The following is a 27,621-nucleotide window of genomic DNA, read 5'->3' as shown; positions in this document are numbered from 1 at the left end:
ATGCTTGATGGCAGACCTGTTTCCTGTGGCCAATAACCTGCAGTGAGACAGCTGTATTACTTAGGGGACCGTGTTGTACAGGCCTGGTTTAACATCACGGTCTGCTTTGCCAAGCCAAGCAGGTCACTGTTGCTTCACAGCTAAGTAGAGATAAGGGGGTTTAAGCTTATTTTCTTGTGTGCACCTGCATGCGTGCATTAGAAGTTCATCTTGCTTGTTTATGCTCAGTCATCTGAAAACCCGGTTGCTTCATTTACTTGTAAGAATGAAAGATCATTGTCAAATGTACTGTTTGTGATCCTGTGGACATTTGTGGCATAAGTAGTTAATCTAGGTATAATCTCTTGTATGGATGGGTGAGCCTTGAGCAACTAGTCAAGAGCATCAAGAAAATTGATTATTTTGCAATCCTGAATTTGTAAACCATGTAAGTATCACTTAAAGTGATATCGTGTTGGTGTTTAATGTGAGGGTGGTGCCTGATTGCTTCTGAAAGTCTCAAGGAATGTCTAGATGTTACTGGAAAGAATGTTACTGATATTTCTACTATTCTTTTTGATGCCAACAAAGCCTGATCTTTTTTTTTTTTCTTTCTCCCACTACCCCTTTTATACACAGTCGCATACATGTGCACAAATGCACATACACACAGGTCAGTAACAAGCAGAGGAGTATTGAGATGTTAAATAGCTCAAGTGCCTATTTCTGCTTTGAGCTCACCCGCACATTTCAGTTGCTGCTTGAAATGTTTCGTGAAAATAACAGTGTAAGTCAGGGTTACAATGCTCATTTCATGTTTGTGCCAGGTTTAGTCAGAGTTGCTGTATTCACCCCATCAGAAGCTGTTAGTTCTTTTAAGCTGAGCCCACTGATGCTGCAGGTAGGAAGACTTCCTTGCCTGCAGTGCTAAGCGGGTTCTGCAAAGGGAAAAGGTGATAAGGTGGATAAACTCTTCTCTCTGCTGATTGGATTGATGGTGGGACTGCTGTGCAGGTCACCTCGCTTGCAGCAGCAAGAAGTTCTTGAATATGTTGAAAAGACTGTGGCTTAATATTTTGGTGATAAAATGCAGTTTAGTGCCACCTTGTAAAATGGCTAGGTTCTTCATGACCCCTGCCACCCAACAGACCTCTATCTCTATGTAAATAACGATGCGCATGGCTCTTCTGCTTGTTATCTGAATTGTAGTTGATTGTGTTAAGCAGCGATTCCACTGTCAGTCTGTGGACTTATCTTATCCTGACTGATAATAGCAGATGGTGAATGTCCTGTGTACCATACAGGGTACCTTCAGTCTAGATGGAAGACCAAAGAAATGAAGCCTAGTTTTACAAGGCAGATGTCTTACACTGTTTGACTTGAAAGGTTTTAATCTGAATAGTTTCTAAAGAATTATTATTTTGCTAGAGAGGTGCTATATAGGTCATCATGAAGTCATCTATCTGAAGCTTATTATTAGCACCCATAGTGGGAGTTCTTTGAGTGTGATGTGTGATGTGGTTTGATTATGTATGGCATACATGGCTCTTTCTACCATCTACATGTAATTAACTGATAAATTAACAGTCTCATATGAAAAAAAAAAAATTAAGCTGTTGAATGCTAACTCAGGACATCCTAGGAATACATCAGAAAGCTGGAAGGCCTGGGTATGAAAACATTTACATCCTTATGGTTTGTGTCTTTTTTTTTTTTGGTGTGGTTTATTTATCTTCATTACTTTGCTGATTTGGGTTAGTGTGACCCTGCGTGTAGTGGTTAGCACAATGGAGAGGATGCTAACGTCTCATGTAAGAGGAAGCTGTGGTGGAAGAGGACAACAAGTTCTGAACTGGCTTTGCTGCTGGTGAAGAGGCTTGGGGAACTCTTAACTTCAGTGATTTGCTCTTATCTCAAAACAGAAGTTACTTAGAAGAGCAAGTGTTTACTCAGACTAGGGTTTAGCAGTAAGCTGTACACATAGCACAAATGCTATGGGTATGCATCTTGAGGCAGGGGCAACATCAGTGTTGTTTGACCTCTGAGCTGGTTGAAAAATGACCCTTGGGCCAGGTGATTTCCCCTAGTTCCACTGATTTTTACTTTTTTCCTCCTATCTCTTTTAACTTTAAAGTAGCAGGATCATTCTGTTTTGTGTCCTGAATAAGCCTTTTTTTTTTTTTTTTAATTGAAGATGTTTATATCAAGTAACTGTATTGGTACTCTTTTTAGCTGGGATAGAGTTAATTTTCTTCATAGTAGGTTGTATGGTGCTATGTTCTGGATTTGTGATGAAAACAGCCTTGATAACACACCAATGTTTTACATTGGTTACTTGTTTTATATTGGCTTACACAGAGCCAAGGCTTTTTCTGCTTCTCACCTTGCCCCACCAGCGAGGAGGCTGGGGGGGCACAAGGAGTTGGGAGGGGACACAGCTGGGACAGCTGACCCCAGCTGACCAAAGGGATATCCCAGACCACAGGATGTCATGCTCAGCAATAAAAGCTGGGGAGGAAGAAGGAGGGGGCATTCGGAGAGATGGTATTTGTCTTCCCAAGTCACTGTTAACACCTGATGGAGCCCTGCTTTCCTGGGGATGGCTGAACACTTGCCTGCTGATGGGAAGCAGTGAATGCAAACTTTTGCTTTACCTATTAAGCTGTCTTTATCAAACCCATGAGTTTTCTCACTTTTACCCTTCCAATTCTTTCCTCCATCCCGCTGGGAGGAGTGAGTGAGTGGCTGGGTTGCGGCTGAGCTGCCCACTGGGGTTAGTCACAGCCCTTGTATGTTGTTTCCTTTTGCTACTGTGCCTTTCAGCTCCTGCATTTTTATTTAGCTGTTGAGTTGGCACTTTCCAGTGGGTGCTGCTGATAGGTTTTGGCTTAAAGTGCATAAAGAAAACAGGAAGGCTAGTTGTTCTCATGAACTCTCTTAACTCCAGCCCTGCAAAAAAGATGCTTTGCGGTACATTTGCTGGTGCTTTACACATACGATGTTAAGGGGCATTAAGGGAGCTTGCCCTAAAACATTGGTTGCACCCTACCTTCAGTGTTTAAAATCACATTGAAGTTCTGATCCTTAAGGAGGGGTTAAACTCTGGGCAGTGCAGCAATTGTGTGGGTGGTGGCTGGTGGCACTTTCCTAAGTACTTTCACTTCACCAGGTGGAGGTAAATCAGGGCAGGTGAACTCCAGGTAGGCAAAATGGCCAGCGCCAGAGGTGTTTATCTTCAGTTGGCTGATAGCCATCTGTTACGCTTTTCAGTAACATGTTTTTGTAATGTGTGCAAGTGAAAGATGGTGAACAAGGCTCCCTCTTGGTAATAAATTCTATAAAGCCATATGTGCAGCAGGATTTTTAAAATCTTGACTAGTTACTATGTCTTGAAGTTTTCTGATAGAGGTCTTACAGGATTGCTTGACTCTTTCAGTGTGGAAGGTGTTGAGATGATGGCTGCGTGCAGATGCTGCATACCCTGCTGCTTGACAAAGTCAGCATCGGCATGGATGAAGGTGCTGCTCTAGTCAAAGGGATAGCTGTAGAAATGACCTCATATGTGTAAACTGAGGAAGTGATGTAGAGTATGCTACAAGGGAGACCATAAACACTTCACAAAAGAGAAGCATTCCTAGGAAGAACCAGCTGAAGCAGCTCTTACTCAGTGCTTCCTAACCATGCTCAGTTGTTGTACAAATACAGTGTACAGTGGACTGAGTTAGGGTGTTGGTCTGGATTTAAAAGAAAACAACGGGAAAAGGGCTGTTCTGAACGTGGATTAGTTCCTGGTCAGATTCATCACGTTATAAGCGTGCATGGGAGCTATTTAAATTGGCACCACCACTGACAAATTCTTGTGAAACAATGCTTTGAAATACATAGCATGGGCTTTTTCTTTTGGTTTTGTGGTTGCGCTACTGCAAGTTATAGCTAGTTATGAGTTTGCTCAGCAAGTAAGTTAGCAAGTTTGGTTAGCAAGTAAGTGTAAGATTGCTGTGAGTGAGGTGCCAGAGCTGGCTACAGGCATTCAGCAGTCAGTGGAACAGTAAGGGATCTGGTTCTCAGAGTGCTTCAGATTTGCTTGAACTGCTGAAAGTAAGTCCCTAGTCATACCAGAGCAGATTGGCTGAGGGACTGAGTACCCTGTTAGCTGAGGAGGGTAATCACTTGGATGACTTAATTTCAGCTGTCTCTATCTCCTTGCTCTGTTAAGTGATAGGATTTTATTTAACAGGTTTTAATTGGGTCCCTCCTTATGCAGGAAAAATCCCTGTGCTCACCTTTCAGGCTGGTGGAAATACCAATACTTGGGACATGATGCTGAGTCAGGAATGATGACTGGTGGGAGTGACTGGAACTAAAATGCTACTAATACCTTGGATGGTTCAAAGTGCGTCTTCTGCAAATGTTTCTTGGTGCATATAGATTTGTTGTCACTGAGTTGGTTGCAACTTTGTGGATTGATTATTATAAAAGGGGGAAAAAAGGGCAGATTCTTATGTGGTTTTGATATGGAGCTTTTTGCACTGTATTTCCTCATGAAATTTGCCTATCCACATCCTAAATTGTACTGCCTAGTTTGTTTCGGAAATTGGTAGTTCCATGCTGCTAATGCTAGATTTTGTCAAAAAGGTGCTGCATGCCATCAGCAGTTGGCAACATGACTGGTATTTTTAACACAGTTTCACTTGAAATAGTACTAATAACTAGTGCTGATCTAAAGGGAAGCTTTTGTTCCAGCCAGTGACATGTCCATCTCCACTGTCCACACCTTGGGGTTTTTTTTTGTTTGTTTGTTTTTAGTTTTGTTTTGTTTGTTTGTTTGGGTTTTTTTGTCATTTCTTTAGTAGACATTGTGACAGTTTTAGTGGATTGCTATAGTAATTCTAGGAAATGTTTGTGATGGTGGGATGCTTTCTTCACTCTTTCTGCCCCGTGTTGAACATGTGTACCCACCTTCTCTCAGTTCTTTAGTTAAGCAAGCTTAATGATATTCTTTTTTGTGGGAGAAACTTGGTGTCTTTCAAGGAGACTCTTCTAAGATGTACTCTTTATCTTCTTGTTCCCTGTAGCCTTTCTTTAATCTTAATTCCCATTTTCTGCAATCTTTCCTTGTGCCCAAGGAGTAATCTGCTGTGTTTATTGGTGACTGTGTTAGTATTGCAAGATTAGAGGTAGGACAGCTGCCATCAGCTGTTCCAGTTACCCTTTGCACTTTGAATGGGTGTACTTAACTTGCCCCTTTGGGTTTTTCACTGTTTTTGTTTGACTTTGTCAACAAGAACTGTTTACTTGAATTTGAACACTTGTAAGCTTACTTGGTCATGGAAGGAAAACCACTTAAGGGCTGTTGAATGGAAAAATATGTCTGGTTTGGAAAGTACATGAGCTGCTGATTGGTGTCCCAGTCTCCAGCATAGGCAGGGAAGTATTGCTTTGGGATCCCCAAGGAAAAGTTACTAGAACAGGGCTAGATGTTACTGGCCTTGAGACTAAATAAGTGTCTGCCCAAACCTGACATATGACTGACTCTGTAATTGGGGCATGAAGCAGAGCAACTATAATGCTTACTTGTTCATGGATCTCGGCACCTTTACAAACATCTCAATTTTATACTTTCCAGGTTGAGAGAGTGATACACTAGTGAAATGATTTTCTCGGGATTGAACAAGAAATCTGTGGCCTGGCTGGCAAGGGAGCTCAGACGTTCTTTGCTGTTTCTCATGCTTGTTCCTTGTTTCTAGTTAAAAGCATGGGCTTTGGAAGTAAATCTCAGCATAGGTTCTTCTGCTGCCCCTTGGTAGAACAATGAGCAGCTCTGTGTCATGTGGAGGAGACCACTTGAAAAACTGACTCTGTAGCGTGGGAGCAGAAGGTGCTACCAAAGCTTAGTGACTCTGAAGACTTGTCTCTAAGTTCTGTCAAAGTAGGTGCACAGAGGTATGCAGGGCTAAGATACATGGTTGTTATTGACTGCTTTGACAGCTTTGTCACAGCCTCCTTAAGGCTTCTCAATGAAACTGTTTTCCTATCACTTGGGGTGACAAGCTGCTATTTTTTTCCCTCATCGTTGAGTCAGGCAGAGCTTAGCTGAATGTGCAGAGGCCAAGAGAAAGTGAATGTTGAGTTAGCAGATGCTCTTCTGAGCTTGTCTCTGCTTGGGGGATGAATGTTCCCAGCAGCCAGGCGACAGGAGGTGGTAGGTGTTCATGGGCTAGGTGTCAGCAGCTTTTCTTGCTGTTTCTTAGAACCGGTAGGGTGCTGCAGGACCGGCTGTGTTACTGAAGACAGGAAGCTGTCTTTCCTTCAGCAGCCTGACTTCTTGATGAGATTGGCAACCTGGGGAGCTGTTGCAGCAGCAGCAGCAAAAAGCTGGTCTGGTGATTGGCATTTGAGAGTGAAACCGAACTCTTCTGTCCTCCTTTGAGGCAGCAGAATTTAGTTTTAGTTGCTTTGAATCTTAGATGTCAAGATCGGTTGGTGTGACTTTGTCTAGTCATCATTTCTGTAGCTGATATTGCTTTGTGTCATATATGAATGTATGGGGTGTAGACATCAAGGTTTTGGGGGGGGGGGGGGGCGTCTGCAGGGACAGTCTCCGTGAGGAGAGGCTGGGCATGCCTCATGCCTGACACAGCAAGTTCCAGCGAGCTCCACTGAATCCAATGCAGGGCACAGCTGAGCCCCTCAGCCGAGCTGGTGGCACCTCTGCAATAATGTTTAAGAAAGGACAAAGCACCGCAAAGCACCACACAGGCAGTGAGGAATGAGGGGAGAAAAAAGTGTGAGAAACAACACTGCAAACCCCAAAGTGAGAGAAGGAGGAGGGGAGAAGGTGCTCCAGGCGCTGGGGCAGAGATTCCCCTGCAGCCTCTGGAAATTTTGGGAGAGAGCACACTGGAGCAGATACTCACACTGTGGCCCATGGAGGACCCCAGGCTGGAGTCATTCTCCTGAAGGACTGCAAGCTCATGGGAAGAACCCATGCTGGAGCAGGGAAAAGTGTGAGGAGTGAGGAGCTGTTATGGACTGACCACAGCCCTGCATCTCCCCCTGGCTGCCTGGGAGTGAGGGGGAGGTAGAGGAGTTGGGAATGAAGGAGTGAAGTTGAGCTGGGGGGGAAAAAGAGGTGAGGGAAAGGTATTTTAGTTTTTGTATTTGTTTCGCACTGTCCAGCTCTATTTTAGTTGGCTATAAAGTAAATTAATTTTCCCCAAGTCAAGTCCATTTTGCCTGAGATAGTAACTGGTAAGTGATCTCCCAGTCCTTATCTCTACCCATGAGCATTTTCATCTTATTTTCTCCCCCTGTCCTGTTTGGGAAGGGATAGTGAGAGAGCAGCTGGGTGAGCATCTGGCATCTAGCCAAGGTCAACCCACCACAATGACATGCAAGAACATGTATGTAGAAATATATATGTATGTATGCATTTTTATATCTGTATACCTAATGAGACTTCAGACCAGATAACACCATGATGGATTTCTGGTGTGGAGATGGTCGGTCTGTTTTTTGTTACGCTGACATATGTGGCTCCTTAATACTTGTGTGTTGTCCTTACAAAATACAGCATGGTTTGCTCCTGTGAGTGGAATGGCTGGCATGGATTTCACTTCCACGTTGAGGCTGAATGGTGTCAATTAATTCTTTGTGTGGAAATTTGATCCAGCGTCTGGATGCTTTAACCGATCTTGTGGAGTTTCAGAGGAAAGGTTTGGGCATGTCTACTCCTGTCTATTAAGACATTAAAGCTAGGATTCCTCTACCAGGTGTTTTATCTAGAGTGAAGAAATGATGGCCTATGGGGACATAAGTGCCTATAATTGCAGTAGGGGACTATAACTTTGTGCTCGTTTTCTGAAATGTTTTGTAGGGGTCTTCCTGCTGTTGTTTCATGCTGATTGTACGGGGAGACTGTGTTTTGTGGGAGAAAGAACTAAATGTCATGCAACTGTAGTTGAGAGTGATGTTAGCAGTAGACTTTGATGTTTCACAACACACTTGACATTAAGTAAGAGTATTTCTTAGTGAAAGCAAAGAGTATTTTTTAATGAAAGCATTGTTTCACAAGAGTGTGGGGTTTTTGTGACTTATGACCCCTATTCATTAGAAAATCTCTCGTCCTCCTTTCTGATGAAACTTCCAACCTGCTGGGGAAACCATATTGAACATACCAATACACTGACTTTTCTGTTGTTTTATTGACACCTTTAAATGTGAACTGCTCAGACTCTGTTGTATTAATGCATTTCTTTCCATTTTCCTGATCTGCGACTCTGTCATCAACCTGTTACCTGTAACAGCCTGTCTGAATCTTTTCATCTTTCTTTCATCAGACTTTTTGATTATTTCCCGATCTTTCATCCATAAGAGACTTTATTTATAAATTGTATAAACATCTGTATTACCAGGTGTCTTTAAGATAAATGAAGCAAGTTGCTTGTCTTAATTAATAACCTGATGACTAGCCATTTCAAGAGGAAGGGAGTGTAACACTTTTCCTAGTGTAGGATGGGAACTGTAGCAGCTGTAAGCATCCAGTATTTAGTGATCTGATAAAAGTTTCCACTGAGGCTGTGTTTGTGCTTGTGGAAATAAGATGCCTGTGATTACAGTGTTAGCTGCTTGCATTCTTGGTTTGTTAGGACTCCTAGTCATCAAGCTGAGTTGGATCCAGGGGAATCGAGTTTATTTTGGTTTGTTCATAGCCTTAATTAGCAGAACTTTTCCATTGGATCCAAGATCTCAGTGGAGACTATGGTCTACAAAGAAATTTTAATTAGCTGTGTGTTAATTAGTGTAAACCTTCAGTGCAGGGAAGGATTTCCTTGTGATGTGCTACCAAACCAAATTTTCAACCTTTGCCTAGTAGAGTGGGGGCCATATTTCTGTATACAAAAATGTAGAATAAAAACAATTCTTGCCCAAAAGATTTTTTCTTTTTTTTTTTAACCATTCTGAAGCAAGCATAAGCAACCAGGGGATACAAATAAAAGTAGGAAAAAAACCACTTCACCTTTGGTAGGCATTCATCTCCAAGCACTGGCAGCTTAGGCACTGTTGGATTTATACAGATGCTGTTACCAAATGTTTTGGAGGCACTTAAGAAGGCTTGAAAGAAGTGAAATAAGTTTGCAGTTTTTGAGCAGATCCTCCCAAGTGTGAGGGGCAGTGTTTAGGAGAAGGTACTACAATGTGGATTTGAAAAGTCTGATGAGATCAATGCTATAACATGGTTGGGGGCAAGAGTCTCTTAATACCGAAACAGGGATGAGTGCTTGGATGCTTGGTGTCATTTAAATGACTGTGGCATGCATAGGTGAATCTCTATAGCCCCGTGTAACCTTGTTGTGTCAGCTCATGACCTTGTAACGTGTTTCTGGGGAGTGGACCATAATTTTTATATTATTGTGTTTAATCAAGGATATAGCACTGAATGTAAAAGCAGTTAGTGGTAGCGGACAAGGGGAAGTATCCAGACTTTGACCTGTAAGATAGCCAGTCATATAGGCTGTGTCTCCTGTGCAGATTAATTTGCCAGCATGTGTGACTTGGTGAGTCTCAGCTGACCTGGCCAAAGGTGTCCCGAAGAGGACACCTGTGAGGAGGACTCCCATCAGTGTGCTGTAGACAGTGACTGACCATCTTCTTTAAGAGTTTTTTGATGAAGGTGTACCCCATTTCAAAGATACCAGTTAAATTCACTTACCAGTGCCATGCTGCAGTCTTTCATGTTACTCTGGTGAAAACTGGAAGCTTGACTGCTCTTAATCTGACTGAAAGCTAAATAGTTAACCACAATTTGGTTAACTAATTAGATGCAAACTCTTGTGGTTATGAATGCTTGTCTGCTATCAATTCTGAATGACCTTATCTTCCTATACTTTGCTGCTTGGAAACTGTAAAGGCTTCTTCCACAGGGCTGATTTCACAGCAGTATATTGTTGCCAGTCTGAAGAGTATCAGTGAGGGCACAGTGCCTGGGGTTGGTGAGCTGGGCCAGGGCTGAACTGTCCAAAAACATGTAGCTTTTTCACTAGTTTTGTGTAACCTGGAAGGCATGCTAGTGTTATCACGAAGAAATCAAGAAGCTCTGCATGTTCAGATCTGCTTAAGCTACTGGAGAGCTAAACATTCAGAGTGAGGAAGGTCTTGTTCATTTGCAGCAAGTAAGTTAAAACAGTATTAAGTCAACAAAGTTGATTAGGTGGTAATGCTGTATAATGAATAATGCTTGCTCTGGGCATGCGTATGTTGAGTACTACATCTTCTATAGTCAATTCATGGAAGAGAGCGGTGATCTTGCATATGCAATGTCTTCCTCTTCTTGATGTCACCCTTGGAGCAGTTTGGTTACCAGGAACTGCGGTACTTACTGGTCTGTTACTGACCATCTGTCCAGAGCAAAAAGGATATCTCGGTAATGAAGGCCAAGATACAAAATGGAGTTTTTAGACCAGTGTCACCTAATCGGGTGGCTAGAAACTCTGAAGAGTTCAAAGTCAAAGATGCTGTACAGGTTATGAGTTGGAGAGACATGTGGCAGGTCCACGGTGATAAATGCATTTGTGGAGGGCTCTGGGGGAAGAAATGAGCTCTGTTTTAGTCCCATTTATCATGAGCTGACAACTTAGCATTGACAAAGATGTCAAACTGAGACTGTTCTTTGAACATAAGGAGACAGATCCTGAGCAGAGACACAGATCTGAGTAGTCAGTGCAGTGATGGGAGCTGAACTTGTTTTGCAGATGAGATCCCTGAGACAAGATACTGAGGAAAGAGAGACATGAGAACAGAGAGGGCATTGATGAAGAATGAAGATCCATGATGGGAACCATAAGAAAAGATTAGTAAGTAAGAATAGTAAGATTAGTAAGTTAGTAAAAGTATGAGTGTCGTGTCCTATTTCAAGAATAGGAGGATTGTCTGAGAAAGAAGATGTGGAATGCAGTCTTTTCATTGAAGAGTGGGGGCTGAAAATTTACTTGGTGAGAGTTGATGTAATTGGAGTAAAATTGCTCCAACAACACTAGAGGTGAAAAAGAAATGGCCGAAGAGGCACAGGTGGGTTTTATCCAACGATTTTGATGGTAGGTGAGAAAAATAAACATCTTTCTGCCAAAAAGAATTAAAGCAATTGAAGGCTAGAAGAGATATTCAGAGGGAAATATTGGGGCTACGGGCAGTTGGACAGGGTGATGGGATCAAGGAGGATCTATGGGAGAAGAACAAATGTTTACCTTTGCCCTATGTACTGTGCAGACCTTCACTTTCTAAAGCTCTCTTCTCTCTGTCTCCTGTGATAAATTTTTTCCTCTTGAGAGGAGCTAAGGCTGAGTAAGCTTGGGGAATTGAGCAGTGTGTGTGTGTGTGACTGGAATATGACTCAAAATTCAACTTTCTCCAACTAAAGTATTTAAATAGATGGAGGAGCTGGAAGAAGGATATAATCCTGGCAGATGTGGAAAGAGAAGAAAAAGAGCTAGAGTTGGAAATGGTTCATGTGGATTTTATCATGGCAGAGGAGGCCACAGAGTTCAAGGTAGTGGGAACTGCTACCATATCAGTGAAAGTATGAGAATAGAGGGCTAAGGGTGAATAAATGTCAAATATTATGGCCTCTTTACCACTTCCAAACAATCATGTTAAGGTTTGAGAAGCTTATGTCTCATGCTGTAAGACAACAGAGGCAGGAGAAATTTTTTTGAAGCAGTGCACACTGAAAGAGCAAATAAAGTGAGGGACTTTTTTTAGGCTGGGGGGAGAGAATGAGCAAAGAAAAACATGAAGTTGAGAGAACAATAGGACTTGCTGGAAATATCTGTACAAGATTGCACAGTTCCTGCCTTCCCAGACTGTAGGGAGAAGTTGGATTTTTTTTTTTTCTCTTGCTTTGCTACAGTTCTCTCACTGGTTGCTGGTGAGTTAGAACAGTGACTTCTTTAGATTAAGCAGATCTGTGCTACCCACTGCCTGTGTGTGGCAAGGAGTTCTCCGTACCATGTACAAGCAGACAATATCTGTGCAGACTCTTTTCCTCCTATACAAATGCTGAGGGCATCTTGCTTGTTTTATGCCTGAAAGGGTGGCTTGTTCTGTGGCTTGGACTCAAAACAATGGATTTTATTTTTTTTTCTTTCTACTCCATTAGCTGGAAGAAAATACATAAAGCACAGCAGTTCTGAGTTCATTTCATTGAATTGCTAGAAGCCTTTGTATGTTCCAAATAAATATTTGGTAATTGATTTACAAAAGAATATTTTTTGGCCCATAATCAGAGTACGTACAAGAGAAAGGAAGCTCTGATACAACCTCTTGATGAAAATCCCCCTCCCTTAGGGTGCTGTTTCTCTTTCACTCATTTGAAATCAGAGCAATGATGACAGGGGAATCTGAGGGGTCAGGGATAACCTGACGGGACTGAGGAGTTAATGAGTTTGAGAAGTGAACAGTGTGGACTCTGAATGATAAAGTGAATGAGTGGTGGTTTCTTCTGGTTTTGGTTATTATAATTAAACTGGTATGCTTAATTCTCCCACCCCTGCAGTGCTTGCATACTCATTCTGTGTCCCTTGGGCATGTGCTCTGCCTTCCCCTGGCTTGCCATGCTGGTTGGGTGAGAGACAGCGGTTCCTACAAAGCCATGCACATAGTGATTGTTTGGTGTACCCAGATGGCCAGGGTGTTTTCATCTGTTTCATTGTTTGGCCATTTAATTGACTGAACTACAGATTCCAGAGCTCCCAGGCGGTCTGTATTGCAGGGCCAGCTGCTGCTACCTGCTGTGTTTGTGGTCCTGTGCCACAGCTGGTCAGCTGGAGTTGCCCAATAGACCCAGTAGTCTTGGGGCGAGAGAGGAAGATGGGAAGTGGCACAGCTCACGTGAGCTTTGTGTTCTTGGGGAACGAGGCTTGAAGTTGCATACGTCAAAGATGGTTTCTAAAATTCTCTACGGAGCATAGGCTTTGCTTGATTTTAAGATTCGATAAAATAACCTGGTTTATGGCAAATCTACACCTTAGCATGGTCATATCACTTGAAAGAAGCTTGCTGTCTAACTTTTGAAGGCTGCTGAGCTGGTAGCTCTTGCTGACTAAAAGCATAAACCCCATGATTTAAGGCCTAATATAGGTGAGTTTCTCTTATTTGTTTTGTTTTGTGGTTTTTTTTTTAAACTGTCTTTGACTGGAATCTTTCTCTTCAGCTTGCCTACTTCAAGAGCTAGTTTATTCAAAGTTGAGAAATAAAGCAGCTAAGATACTGAAGAAGCAGGAAGTTACCAGGGGCACGTGTCACATGCACACCCATCCACAGTGATTTTACAAGATTTTTGCTTTCACATGGATGTGACACAAATGCTGAAAGACATTCTTTTGTGATGTCACAAGATCACGCTTTGTGTCATAACATAAACTTGAATGAACGTACATTCATTCTTTGCTTAAATCTGGATAGGGATAGTGTCTTTGCAGTTTTAAAGGTGCCAGATAAAGAGTATGTTCAACAGGTTTTCCGAATTGCACTGAATTTCACTTTCTGTAGGAAAACTACCAGTACAAGCACAATATTAACCTTGATTACTTTAAATTTGGGGGGTGGTTGTGGTCTACTTGCTGTTTTGACTGTGCATAAGCCTCATGGTAGAAAAAAACAAAACTACTCTCATGCTTCTGAACTATAGCTGAGTGATTATTTATGAGGTCTTGCACATGAAGACCTTGAAGCATGCCAGAGAGCAGAAGCAGATGGTGTAGCTGGGAGCCAGAGAGGTTTACTCCTCAGCTTTCTGGGGGTGAGCTTTTGTTCTACCTGGAACATCTAACTGGAGATGGGAAACAAGATGTGAGCCAGGGAGGAAACTGAGTAATAGCTGGGTCCAAGATGTTAGTTCCTCCAATGTGGCTTATTTACTACAGTGTCTGCTGGCAGCTAGTAGGAAAGAGTTTTAAACTCATCCTTTTCACCATAGAATTGACTTCCACAAACTGTTGTACAGGAAACATCTGCGGATGGAAAACGTCCTGTAACAGATAATACTAGGAAAGAGAAGTGAACTGGCCTGCTCTATACTTGTTTGTATTGCAGGTATAATGCAATGTCTGTGCACACACTTGTTGTAGGAGTTGTTGATGTCTCTTCTCTTTTCCCCTTACAGGCAATGTGATATGAATGAACATTTACCACTTCAATTTCCTGATTCTTGAAACAGCACTGATGCCACCTGTTCTCCTTCTTTCTTCTCTTTACCTTTCCCATACAGTTAAAGTATCAGCAGTAGAGGTCAACACACCGGAGGAGATATTTGTGGAGAATGGGACAGATGCAAAGCTTCCATGCACATTTACATCTGTGGAAGTGATCAGCAGCGCAGCATCTGTTTCTTGGAGTTTTCAACCAGAGGGAGCTGCAACTCGTATCTCAGTAAGGAATGGCTGTAGGTGAACAAACCTGGGATGGGAGGCTGTGATTAAGTGTACAGAGGTCTTCTAGTTGGTTCTGAGGAGCAAGCAAATATGGATTGGAGCCTCCTTCCATGTCTCTTGTCTCCATCACTGTGACTTCAAGGGGGCTTTTTTAGAGTTGTTTAAAAGTATTGCGTATGCTAGATCTCTGCAAAGACTGGAGTTTGCAGTGGCTGTAAAATATACTCGTACTTTGTTAGTCAGAGGAGAGGGGTGTTGGTGTGGTAGCAGTATGTATGAAGTAGATGAGCGTCTAGGAATCTTCTAAGTTCTGTATCCTCTTGCACTTGAAATGAGCTGTGGAGCTGTGCACTGAATGGTAGCGGTCACAGAATTTGAATTACCGCTATTACAGTGTTACATTGTGTGTTGTGTATGTTGCTTATTTCCTGTTTGTGTACTGTATAGCCTCTATTTGAAAGTGTTTAAAATAAGACCAGTCTCCCTAGTTTCAGAAGAGAATTGAATTGCTCAAATCAGTAAGCAGTTACATCCTTATATTTTAGTTACCTGACAAGTAAAAAAATCAGACTACCAAGCAACTTAGGCTAATAATAATTGCCATCACTCATTTCCTGTATGTTGAGTCCAAGTGTGCTCAGATACTGTGGGTGTGAACCTTCAAAGAATTGGCTTAGGTAGGCTGTTAGCTGTCTTCTTCCTCTGTCGTGTAAGCTGTATACAACTGAGTCTGAGCTCTCTGACACTTCTTCTTCCCTCTTATTCCTTGCCCTGAGTGAGAATTCAGAGGAAGCAGAACAAGAGACTCTGGGGCAGCAGGAAAGATGTGGGGACAGCACGTTGCTCAGCCTGTTAGTGTTTGCCTCCTTCCCTCTGCTGCAGATGAGGTCATTTAAACTCCAGGAGCCCTTCAATGCTCAGACCAGAGATGATCCAAAACAGTGTATGAGCATCTTGCTCAATATATAGAGCTCTGAAGAATCAGCTTCTGAACTCTTGGTGAATAAATATTTAGTCTTGAAAAGGGAGTTCTTCGCTTTGGGAAGCCAAAGCAGTAGCTGGGCAAAAGCTTAAGGAAGCAGGGCATATTTCCTGCCAGTGTTGAACAGGATGCCTGAAAAGAAGCCATCTGTTTGTATGTTTTCTGCTCCCCGTAGAAATATCCATCATATATCCTGTTTTGCCCTTCCCTTTCTGCATCACTGTCCAAACCCCTTATTGTAGAAATACAACTTCAGGACATAACATTTTTCGGAAGTGAAGTCAATTTAGACATTCTGCCTGGATGTAATTGTCAGCACAACTGAGAGAAAAGCAAATTATCTTTGAGCAGAAGTGACCCAGCATGACCTGATGATAATTCCCTGTTTCTTTTGAGGGGGTAGGGGAGGTATAGAGGGAAGATTTTTTTATGAACCCAAGTCATGTCAATTACATGACTTGGTGGGCATTAATTTGACTAATCACATGATCAGCTTATCTCTGAGCTAACTCTGTGCTTCTCCTGAAAAGGATGGTCCTGTGCCTCTTTAGAATCAGCACTGGCAATCCTGGGGCCATGTGGTGAGGCTGACTTGACTGAAAGCTTCCCGTGCTTGTCCCCTACCCCCTCTATATGGCTGGTTATAGAGACATCTCTGCGTGAATGAAACATCTGATTACAGCAGAGTTTCACAATCGGCTTAAACCAGTCTAAGCCCATCAGCTTTAGGTTTCAAAAGAAGTCTCATGTTAGATCACTTAATCATAGGCGTGGAGTGGCTTGAGTCACTTAGCTTGTGTTTCAGGACATATTTTACTTTGTGGTTTCTCTTTCCCCAGGTAAGGACTCCTAGAGAGCTGAGGAATCTGCCTCTTGCCTTCTAGACTTCCAGTCGGATGATTCCCCCCATGCACAGGGGTGTGATAATGCAGTGCCTCTGTGCTAAAAGTTATAATCCAGCTGGAAATGCTGCAGACTGATGCAGATGTCCTCAGAATGGTTGACAGAGGACTCTGTGCTAGCAGACTTCCTACCAGATGAGATAGTTCATTGGATTTATGCTAGCCTGTAGACAACAAATAAGTGTCAGATTGACTGCAGCACAACAGATGGTCATGTGCACATACCTGATCTGGACAAGACTTGTGCTGCCAAATGATCAGGCCTGATATTCAGAGAGTGGGTCTGATAGAGAGGATGTTGGAATGGCAGGCTCAGATCAAGGGTAGGAACAGGAAAAGAGATTGGAGATGACTTGAATGGAAGGACAACTGGCTTGTAGACAGTCTGTTCTGTGGGAGAGAGACTGCTTTGTAAAGGTGGCTGTAGAAAGAGGAAGCAGGAATATTGTCTTAAATTTCTTGAACCATGCTCTGGAGACTGAACTGAAGAGAGTGTGTGTTGATTCTTGATTGAGTTAAGTTTGTCTTGCTCTCTTTCAGAATGTGAAATTAAGAATGAATGTGCTCCTGCAATACAGCCTTGATCCCTCTCTTAGGGTTATGGCCAGTGTTCAAATGTCTCATAGGTTTGAAAGCAGACTTGTCCTGTAGAAGTCTATGCACTTCTCCTGCTGTAAATTCCAATTTCCATCAGGTATAGTGAGGAAAAAAGCAGTTTCTCCTTAGACTGTACTAAACAGGTTAATTCCTTGAGGATTTTTTGTCATGTCCAGGGCCAATGTGCAACTTAGTCACCTAAAAACTGGGAAACAGTTATATTTTCTGCAGAACAGCTAGGTACACTCTAAATTGCTCATGGGATTTTTGGGGGGGTGGAGGGAAGGAGGGTATTGCAAGTTAATGTAGCTGTGCTGTAGTTGCAGGTAACACACAGCAAAACACAAGGTAGGAAACTTGATATCCTTTTCCTACTAGGAGGCAGAAGGCTTCCTGTGCCTGAAAGACAGCTGGCTGTGATCCAGAACTGTTCTGTCCTTTAATAATTCCCAGGTTACTAGCCTTTTTCCTCTTTCCAGCGCCTCCTTGTCTGCAAAACCCTGTGTCTCAAAAAACAGGAAGAAAACCCCAAACAATCCAACCACAAAACAAAACAAAACCAACAGAAAACGGAAACTTGCAGTCTGTTGTGGTAGTATGATTGATATATATATATATATATATATAACAACATGGCATGGTTATGTGATCAAGATGCAACAAGTCAGACTGAAGTGGTGAGGCAGGAGGAAGAAAAATCTCAAATACTAGCTGTGTATAATAAAGTGGATTCTGGGAGAATGCTGTAATAGTGAGAGAAGCATGGTAATCTCTACAGAAGCATGGTAAGCATCTGTAATCTCTAATTGCATTGTTCTTATATCCTCTTTTCCTTGACTACAGTTTTTCTATTACTTTAATGGAAAGCCATACCCTGGAAAGGACATACCGTTTAAAGACAGGATCACTTGGGCTGGAGATCTTAACAAGAAAGATGCTTCTATCAGTATATCAAACATGCAGTTCCGGGACAACGGCACTTACATTTGCGATGTCAAGAACCCACCTGACATTGTTGTCAAACCAGGAGAAATCCGAGTTAGAGTTGTGGAGAAAGGTATTCACCCTATATGATTTTTTTTCTTTCCTTTTTTTTTTTTTTTTTTTCCTTCTTTCCCCCTTCTGTCTCTATATCACTCTTCTTGGGGGGTGGGGGAGTAGCCTGGAGGGAACAGCTATCTTTTTGATTCTTTTCTTCCAGGTCCTACTAATCAAACTGATATTCTGTCAGCTGTTTAAGAAACTGAATGTCATACCCTTTTCCTCTATACCCACTAATTCCTATGCTTTTAACAAGTATTAGAAAAAGCTGATGGAAGCCTTAATGAAAACCCATCTTCTCATTTCAAAGTCCTATGAATTTTATTTCTGTATTATGCTATATCAAGGGTTAGGTTGACTTTTGAAATCCGGGAAGCAAGGAGAGAAAGTGGCAGACCCTTCTTTTTGGAACCCATCAAGTATATGTACTGGAAGACAAAACTAATAAGCTGGCCCAAGCACATACTGACAGTGAAATGCTACTGTCTTCCATGCGAAGGTGTTTGTGTTGGACATGCATTCAGTCTCTTTTACTCGGATGTTCTTACACTATCTATGGTGACCCTTATAATCTGCAAGAGCTGGCTACCTGCAGTTACTTAAGGCTTCTGGTTAGCATTTGGTAACAATGATCACAGTTCAAGAGCACTTATATTCTGTATGTCAGTTTGGCTCTTTATTTCCCTTGGCCATCCAAAACATTTGATTGTTCTGGCTAAGCTGGAGGTCAGCCAAAGTGTGACTGTTCCTACAATGAAATGGTTCTTACAGTGATCAGATTCCCAAATTTATATTTAATAAGGACAAGAATAAATGTTGAATTCATAAATGGCAGTGCTGATACAGCTATTCCATTAGATTTTAATATGTTAGGGAAGATACCTATGTGTATGCTTTAATTAAAGTGATACTGCTGCTATAACAGGTGTGTACCCCTGCTTATGAGGTCATTCCATGTACTTATGTAGGTAAGGTCTGTATCTAACTCTTCTCTTCACAGAGCAGTTTGGGTTGGATGGGACCTCCGGAGGTCCCGCCATCACTTAGAACTTTCTGTTTCTTAGAAGTTTGAAGTCTATATAAAATAGGGTCAGTTTATTTTCTTACAATTTATTGATAGTCTCTATGAAGAAGCAGTAAAGCAACTGCTGGTTTGGCAAAGTCAGGCTGTCTTGGCAAAGCCTCTTCAGATTTTAACCCAGGTTAAGCAAATGAAGACTGACTTCAGTACACTAATTCAGCTGATATTTTTCAACAGACTTGCATGCCGGCTTCCCCATAGGTGGAGCATCTGGACAAGAGAATCTCACTGTTTCTGAAGGGAACCCTGTATTTGGCAATACTTCTCGTCATCAGAAAAATGCTGCAACGATTGTCTTCAAATTCTTAGGAAGACCTTGAAAACAGGTTTTCAAGCTATAGCTGTAATGCTGTCTTGCATTCTGACTTTACCTGAAAGGACTGCTCTTGTAATAGGTTGTAACTCATCCTGAACTGAGCTGGAGAAATTTTTTTCAATTGAAATAAGTACCTGTTGACTCTTGTGCATATTTTTTTTTTACTATGTATACATTTAATTGCTCTGAATCATATGTCTGGTGTTGTAAACTGTTCAAAGCCACATACATACTTTAAACATTTAAATGATCTCATGGATGCTTGGTTAGCCTTAGATTTTTGGATTAAACATTTAATAAGTTCCGGGTTGGCTTAACTGTGTAAAATTGCCAAGCCAAGCTAACTCAGCTGATTTTCACTGCAGTATCTACATAGTGTTTGCACAAACAGCTCCATCAACTACATTGGAAGAATCCTACTGGCAGGGATGAGAAGCAAGACTGTTCTTTCACTAGTGCATCTGAATCTGGAAAGCAGTACTGTTCAAAGCCTAAATGACAGAAATTTGTAGGGAATTCTGAGTCCTTCCATTAGGCTGCTGCGACTTGTAATAGGAAGGTACTTAACACTGTGTTGAAGACAGCTTGTGTTATCTGGAGGTAGTCCATCTTTGATCTGAACTCTCATGGGGGAAAAAATTGGAATTGTCGTATGAAAATCTCTATACTTAGCAGCAATGGAAAACTTCAGTTTCCTGCCTATTTCATAAAACTGATACTAACACACTTTCAGCGAAAATGGAAGTTGCTTTGAATTATGGTGATATTTAGTGAAAAGGGTTCTTTGAAAGGCTGGATTTTTGGCTTGTGTTAAGCTATTAACTTAAACATATGCTTTCAGAGCTGGTGTTTGGTTGTGTAGCTGGGACTGTCTGTTACAGTGAAGTCATTGGCTGCTCTGCAAGTACTTATGAGGAATTCATGTAACTGTGGAATGCTAAAAAGTGTAAGAAAAACGTGGGGGGGAGACATTCTTCAGCTGAACTATGTGGTCGTAAAATTGCGTGAGCTTTTCTATAGGCTGTTGGACCATGTTCTGAGAGGCAATAAAGCCAGACTCTAGTTTCACGTGCAAACAGTTGCATTTTTTTATTCGGTCTTAAAAACCTCTGTCAACAGAACATAACTGCTGTCCTTTACTCAAATTCAACCAAGTAAAAAACCCCACCTGAGTCAAAGAAATGACACAACTATCAAATTTTTAATATCACTATTTCAGCAGACACTCTGCCCTATAATTTTGGATTGTTGCTTACTTTCTTGCTCTGAAAAAGTGTGTGTGGTTTTTTTCTTGTGTACAAGGCAACAGCTGGTCTGCTAACAGAAATGCATGTCTGTTTTGATGCTTTTGCAGACAGTTATTCCTGCACTTGGAAAGGTGAAAAAGCACAGAAACTAGGGAACTCTTACTTCTTATATGCCTCAGAATAAATTTGTTTATCTTTGCATGGGGCTCAAATACAATCTCAGTCTTACATACCTGAAAAGTATTACCATTTGTAGGATTCTCTTCCTTAATACCAGATGGATCTCTGGGCTGCCTAAAGCTTCTGGAAAGAAGGGATGTCTTCCTCTAAATTGTGGCACTCATGTCTTCATCTTTAATTTCTTACTGAGACTCTGAATTACCATGTTGTTATGAATTGGGACCTAACACTGGAGAGCTAGGAAAGCTGCTGATGTGATGTTCGGCCAAATGATGGTATGATCAGTGAAATGGCTAGAGATCAGGTAGCCCTTGTCCTGAAAGTCACTAAACTCAAATTGAACAGTACTAAATGTAAGCCCTGTTTCTTAGTATGATGCCTGTGCTTCAGGGTACTGTGTTGTGCTGCTCCCTTCTAGATAAATATGTCAAAATGGGCTTGGTCTACAGACTGCAAACTTGCTGGGAATGCTTTGTATAAGCTTGGTCTGTGGTCCTTGCTGGAACGAGTCCAGCAAAGAGTGACTGAGGTGATTAAGGGACTGGGCCGCCTTTCATATGAGGAGAAGCTGAGTGAGCTGGGGTTGTCTAGCCTGGAAAAGAGAAGAAAGGCTCAGGGGGATCGTCTTACCAGGTGTTTATGTACATTGATAGGATCTAAAGAAGACTGAGCCAGGCCCTTCAGTGGTGCTTAGTGACGGGACAAGAGACAAGGGGCATAAATTGAAACACAGCAAATTCTGTCAGAACATAAGAAACACATTTTTACTGTGGTTGAACACTGGAATAGGTTGCCCAAAGAGGTTGTGGAGTCTCCCATCCTTGGAGATAGTCAAAACCAAAATGGACAGTGTATTGAGCAGACTGTGCTAATTGACCCTGCTTGAACAGGGAGGTTGGACTAGTCAGTCTCAAGACGTCCCTTCTAACCTCAGTGATTCTGTGATGGTCAGATGCAGGTATCTGAGAAAGATTTTTCTATATAAGGTGTTTTACCTGTTGGATCTTGAGCTGATTCATGTGTATTTGGTGCAAGTAGCTAGTGTAGCATGGGCTCTGGGAAGAGACCCTCTGGTCGAAGATGTTCCTTGCATTAAACATGATGCAGAGGGAGGGGAGTGACTTTGTTTCTTGCTGTATATTCTTTATCTTGTAAGTCTTTTGTACTTGCTCTCTGATTGGCTTTTATTTCTGGCTGCTCTTTCTTGGCCTACCCTCCCCCAGAATTATATTGGGGAAAATGAGTAAAGCAATACTGTGTTCCTGTAAGTGTATTTCTAGTGTCATACAATGATCCTGACTTAAGAAGGGAAAGAATGACTCTATAAGAATGTATAGAGATGTATTTTGAGAGAAGAGAATGGTGTATAAACACTCTTAAGAGTGACCATGGGTAGTAACTAGGCTGTCTGCTGCATGCTACCTAGAGAACACTCAGCCTTTAGCACTCGGTTAGCAATGCGCTACATTCAAATCTGCTTTCAAGTGTGCCTGCCTTTTCCTGTGGACCTTGCTGGAAACTGCCAGATGAATTTAACTTTTTTTCCCCCTTCAGATACAAAATGAGACAGGGTTGTTCTCATGGTCGCTTGTGTTCCCTGGCATGTAAAAATTCTTGGTTCAGTATAAACTTTCTGAAGGATGGTGACATTAAGAACACCCTGCACTCTGTTCATACGTTATTCTGCTGACTGCCTGGTATCACTACCACTTAGGCTGTATGTTATAATTCCTGGATATTACATTAGTGCCATCTGCTCTAAATGAATCCAAGGTCAAGAGCGTTTGTGGTTTGCACTTCTGTTAATCAGGGAATGCAGAAGAGTTGAATGTTTTCTCCCTTCTCTCCCCAGACAGCCTGCCTGCGTTCCCCATTGCCATGGTGGCAGGGATAGTCATCGGTACGGTTACAGGTCTCTCACCGCTCATCTCTATTGTCGTGTGTCTTGTCATCAGAAAGAACAACTCTAAAAAACGATACTCTGGGTAAGAGATCTCTGTCCTCACCTGTGGATGATGTGAGGAGCAGCAGCAGGATCAGAGGGAGGGCTTAGAGGGGGGTAGGAGTTGTTTCAGCCACGCCTTGGCAACCATGGCTAGAGATAAGGTATGCCCACGTGGAACAGTGGTCATCTGCCTATAATTATTGTTTTTGTACTGTGCTTGAAAAGCCCTACTGACCATGAGTTGCACCTCAAAATCACTACGTGTTGGAGTTGATCCCCAGCCACAAGCATATATGCCCTAAGAACATTTAATCCAAGATCCCCTAGCTCTGGTCTGCTGCCCTTCCCTCCAGCCCTGCTTCCCCCGACCACCCCCAACCCCCAGAGGAGAAGTGCCACACATGCACTTCTAAGGAATGGTCTGTGTTGAGATTAAGACTGGATTTTTCAGTTACCAGTGTCTGGCTCCTGAGCCTGGAGTATACTTGCCAAAACCCCATTTGTCACCACACTTCAGAGTAAGGAAGGAGTAGCCACTCTGCATCCATTCTCATTCACTGTGTGTTTTTTGTTAACTGTTACCATCCCTGCAAGGTTTTTAGTGTTAGGAGTATAACTCCAAAGTGAAGCACAGATCTTTGAGTGGGCATATGAAAAAGCAACAAGAACTAAGAAAGGCAGACTTGAGTCCTGTGGTGATGGAGCTTGGTGCTGGTGGGGGAGGCGCTTCCTTTTTTCTCCTCTCTAATTAGCTGGTAATTTACTTTTATAAGAAAGAATGAAAATTATGTATGTAGTCTTAGAAACAAACCCCAAACTTATAACTTTCTTCTGTTCTTTCCCCAACAAATATTCCTGCTTCCTGCAGGTTCTTTGGGTTGCCTGTGGGATAAAAGAAAGTAACTCCAAAAATAAACTTGTGGGGATTTCTAAATTAAACTTTGCCCTGTCCTTTTCCCAGTTGGAGAGCTTAAAGAAACTGAGTTGTCTATTGCCCAATGGTAAGGTTAAATATAGCAAAGGCGGCTGTGTGTGTGGAAAGCCTGATTTTCCTTTTCTGCATGTGTCCTTCCCCAAAGAACTGAAAAGAAGCCTGCAGTGTCATGCACCAGCAGTGTGCGTGAGGTGGTACGCTTGCCTTGCTTCCCAGTGACCTGCTCTCCAGTGTCTTCCTGCTGAAGGACACGTGCTGGTGCTGAGCCTGGAGCAGTAGTTTATGCACTGTAATTTCTTGTAGTAGATTGAACTACTCTCTTGGGAAAGTAATCTCTGAAGTTTAATTACTGCTTTCACTGACTATGCCAGCTCTGCATGATGTGTAAAGAGAAACCAAGTGTGCTGTGACCCCCTCCAAACTTACAGACTGTCTTCTACATGATGCTAACCCAGTGTGTGGTGGTGGTGGTGAGATGCACTTACTCTTAGATAACCATTCTGCCTTGAACTGAGGTGGGCTGGGGCACCGCGCGACATCTGGAACCCCTGCATGGCCACAGTCTCCGTTCATGCTCTGACTTTGGTGTTTTTTTATTTTTTTTTTTCTTTCTGCCTTGGTGTGCTGGGATCGGATCCTGCTTACCTTCCTCTCCTTACAGAGATCCTGATATAGACGCCAGATTGGGAATGTAGCAGGGCTGGGTCTTCTCTTCCAGTCCCACTAGACACCATGGTAACTAATCAAGTTGGTGGTTGCTGTTAATACCTGTGTGTATGTGTACACATTTCCTCTTCCTTTGCTGACTAACCAGCTAGCTCTCTACTAACATAACTTCACTGTAATTTGTGCTGGAATCTGTTGGCAAAGGGATGATGCATTTCACTGGGTGCTTGGGTTTCATTGTCTCATGTCTAACTGGGGTGGGATTGCTGCTTATCCCTGATGGTGTCCCTCCATTTCTTCCAACAGTGAACTTGCCAGTGCATTGACTAAAGCACAGGAAATCAAGAGCCTTTTCAGTGTCAAAATAAAAGTAAATTCCCTATAAGTGTTCCTCTGGCTCAGACAGCTCAGATGTTTGAAAACTTGCAGTGATCCAAGTGCATTAGTTGCTTAAACCTGAATTATGACTTTTAGATAGTGTAGATCTGAGGACTTTTGTGAATAAAGGCAAACAATTCATGATTACATCATTTTGGTAACAGAAGGGCTGCTTTGTCTCTGAGACAGTAGAAGCCCCTTGCCGTGATGACTGGGGGTAGTATTTTTTTTTTCCTTACTGCTCCATGTATGAGGAACTAAGTCTTCTATGGTTAGACTTACCAAAGGGTAAAAAATTATTTCCCTGTGAGGAGGTGGTCTGCTTAATGTCACTGTCCTCATTTGTTTGTTTCTGTACTTGCTTTGTACACTGTCTGTCTACAAAGACTGGGGGAAAAGGATGCCCAGTGGTCAGAGGGTTGTGGTAGCAAAGGGAACTCCTGTGTCTGCTGTCAAGGAGGTAGCTCGTTTTCTTTCCTGGGTGCTTGGGTATGAGGAGGTAGACCTAGCATTTAGAGACCAATTACTGCATTGCCCAGATGCTACTAAGGTTAAGTTTAAGGGCATTTGCTCATATATTTAGCTCTGTGGTATTCATTTTTCTGTCTGTCACAGGCTTGTTTTCTATTCAGTCCTGCTTTAAGCCGATGGAAAAGAAGCAAATAGAGAGTGAAAGCTGGCAACCTTCTTTTGGGGGTGTTGGTTCTCACCACAAGACAGTTTTCTTGTTTGAAAAACAAGATTTGCCTGATTAGATATTCAAGTAGCTAATAGGGCACATAGCTTACATGTCATGTGTGACTTAAAGCAATTGCTCCAGAGACTAGTGTTTGTTGTGAGTGGGCAGAATTATTTTGGGATCATAGCCTAACCAAAAGCAAGGGAACTAATGCCGAGTTTGGTAGGAAGTACCTTTCTGGTATTGAGAGCTGGTGGCTCTTGCAAGTGTTCACTCTAACTGTAGCACTGGTATAACACTTGTCTCAGTGACTGGGACTATTTAGCTTATAGTTAGAAGATAATTGCTGTTTACCACTGTTAACTGAGTCTGAAGCTTCAGTGAAGAAAACATGGTTTTAGACAGGTTGGGTTGAATGGGAATATCTAGGGAACAGGGGGTTTGGAGGAGCTGCTGTCCTATGTTAGTAGTTGTTCCTTCATGCTGCTTACCAGTGAGACTCTGGGAGGAAGGATAGAGAAATGTCTGGGGAGAGATGGAGAATTATATGTGTTTATATCAGAATCCATTATGTTCATTTTTACTTTGGCATAATCTGCCACATTCATCTTGCCATCACTCGTTTTTTGTTTTTGTTCTTTTTTTTTTTTTTTTTTGTGCCTCTTGAACATTGTCGTGCAAACTCTGCTCTGCCACCTCGTCAGCTGCAGTACATCTGAGAGCTTGATGTCACCGGTTAAGCAGGCTCCGCAGAAGTCGCCCTCCGACACAGAGGGTCTGGTAAACAGCATGCCCGCCAGATCACACCAGGTAAACTGCTTCCTGCTGCTTCCCGAAGCAGGATCCTCCCAGAGTGTGGGGGAGTCGGTATGGAAAAGATAAAGGCAGGGTGGGACACATGAATTAGGTGCTCTCTGTTAAGGTGATGACGACTGGGGGGTAAAAGTGTCTGCTCTGAACAAGGCATCGGCAGTAAGCTGGGACTGGTGAACTCTTCTGTAGAAGGCTTAGTGCAACTGAAAGAATAGCATCTTGACATTAGTTGAGATGGAGTTTTATGCCCTTTTTGTACTAATGTATAAAAAAGGATGGTTCTGATCTTCTGCGTTAACATACACAAGTGGTAGTGAAGTGCAAGGATGAGAGCCTGGCAAGGATGAGGAGTGAGCAGTGAGTAGCTGTTTAATGTAGAGACAACATTATCTGCTAGATGTGTAATCACCCCATAAAGCTGCCTGATCTGTTCTAGGATTGTAATGGGGAGGAATTTTACTTACTCTCCCATCACTGTGAAGATGCATGCTCTGTGGCATTGTACTTCCTTCACAAGGAAATGAGCCAGAGCAGTGCAAACGCTGACCAGTGACGATCAGTTTGAAGATGACTTGCTGCTGAGAGCTCTCCTCTGCTGAGCCACCCAACTTTTGTGGGCTTGAAATTGCCACACTTTGTCTTGTGCTTGCTGCTGTTGGCAAAGTTCTGCTGACTTTGAAGGAAAAAGGTGGCTCTTATCCAGACTTAACAGCCCATGGGAAATTAGTCAGAGGGGAGAGAGCACGAGTCAGACAAGGGTTCTACGCAATATATGATTACCTGTTAACAGTGTACAGGATTTCCTTATTTGTAAGCTGTTTCTTACCTCTTGATTTGCATATTCCCAGCAATTTTCCTGCGGAGGTATGAATCTTCAGTGATTTATGTCCGAAATGGACTTTTTTCTTAATTAGCCACCTTTTAGCAAGTAGCTGTAGAGTAGTGTGTGAACTGACGGGTTTCTAAATCAGAGTTAATACCTGTTTTCTTAATTTCTCCTGACAAAATAATGGAGATGTGTGTTAATGTATCAACACTACAGGAAAAAAATACAGTGCTAACAGTGAGCTGGATAAAGTCAAAGTCCTTACTCTGTTGGGCTTCCAGTCTGGTTTTGAAACGCATCTTGTTCTTGGCAGGTGCAGTATTTCCAGAGTTTTAGCACATAGGCCCACAAAGCTGCCTACTGACTTCAGAGAACAGTTATTCTCTGAATACAAAGGCAATATATTCAACTTATAAGATTTTAAAATAGTTCAGATTTTGACTGGAGTGGGTCTAGTAGCAACAGGCTGCCTATAAGGCCTAGATAAAGCTCATCTTTTCTAGTTCATGGGAGGGGCTTCTAGAATGGGTGATTGCCACCCACCCCCACTCCCACCCCCCTCCCCCCGAAAAAAAAAAGAAAAAAAGCTTTTGTGTGGGATATATGTTGCAGTAGCTGTTGGAGTCAAC

General features: G+C 42.3%; 1 protein-coding gene across 1 annotated transcript in view; it reads left to right on the top strand.

The window, feature by feature from the left end:
* MPZL1 (myelin protein zero like 1) overlaps positions 1 to 27,621 on the top strand; it is a 40,068-nt gene that overhangs the window by 2,392 nt on the left and 10,055 nt on the right. Inside the window, exons 2-5 of the mRNA XM_030019575.1 lie at positions 14,243 to 14,403; positions 17,730 to 17,943; positions 22,604 to 22,736; positions 26,058 to 26,163. Coding sequence (XP_029875435.1) covers positions 14,243 to 14,403; positions 17,730 to 17,943; positions 22,604 to 22,736; positions 26,058 to 26,163 — 614 coding nt within the window. The remainder of the gene's footprint in view (positions 1 to 14,242; positions 14,404 to 17,729; positions 17,944 to 22,603; positions 22,737 to 26,057; positions 26,164 to 27,621) is intronic.

The sequence above is a fragment of the Aquila chrysaetos genome, chromosome 7 (genome assembly GCF_900496995.4).
Source record: "Aquila chrysaetos chrysaetos chromosome 7, bAquChr1.4, whole genome shotgun sequence".
In the NCBI taxonomy this organism is placed as follows: Eukaryota; Metazoa; Chordata; class Aves; order Accipitriformes; family Accipitridae; genus Aquila; species Aquila chrysaetos.
This window is presented reverse-complemented; position numbering and strand designations above follow the sequence as displayed.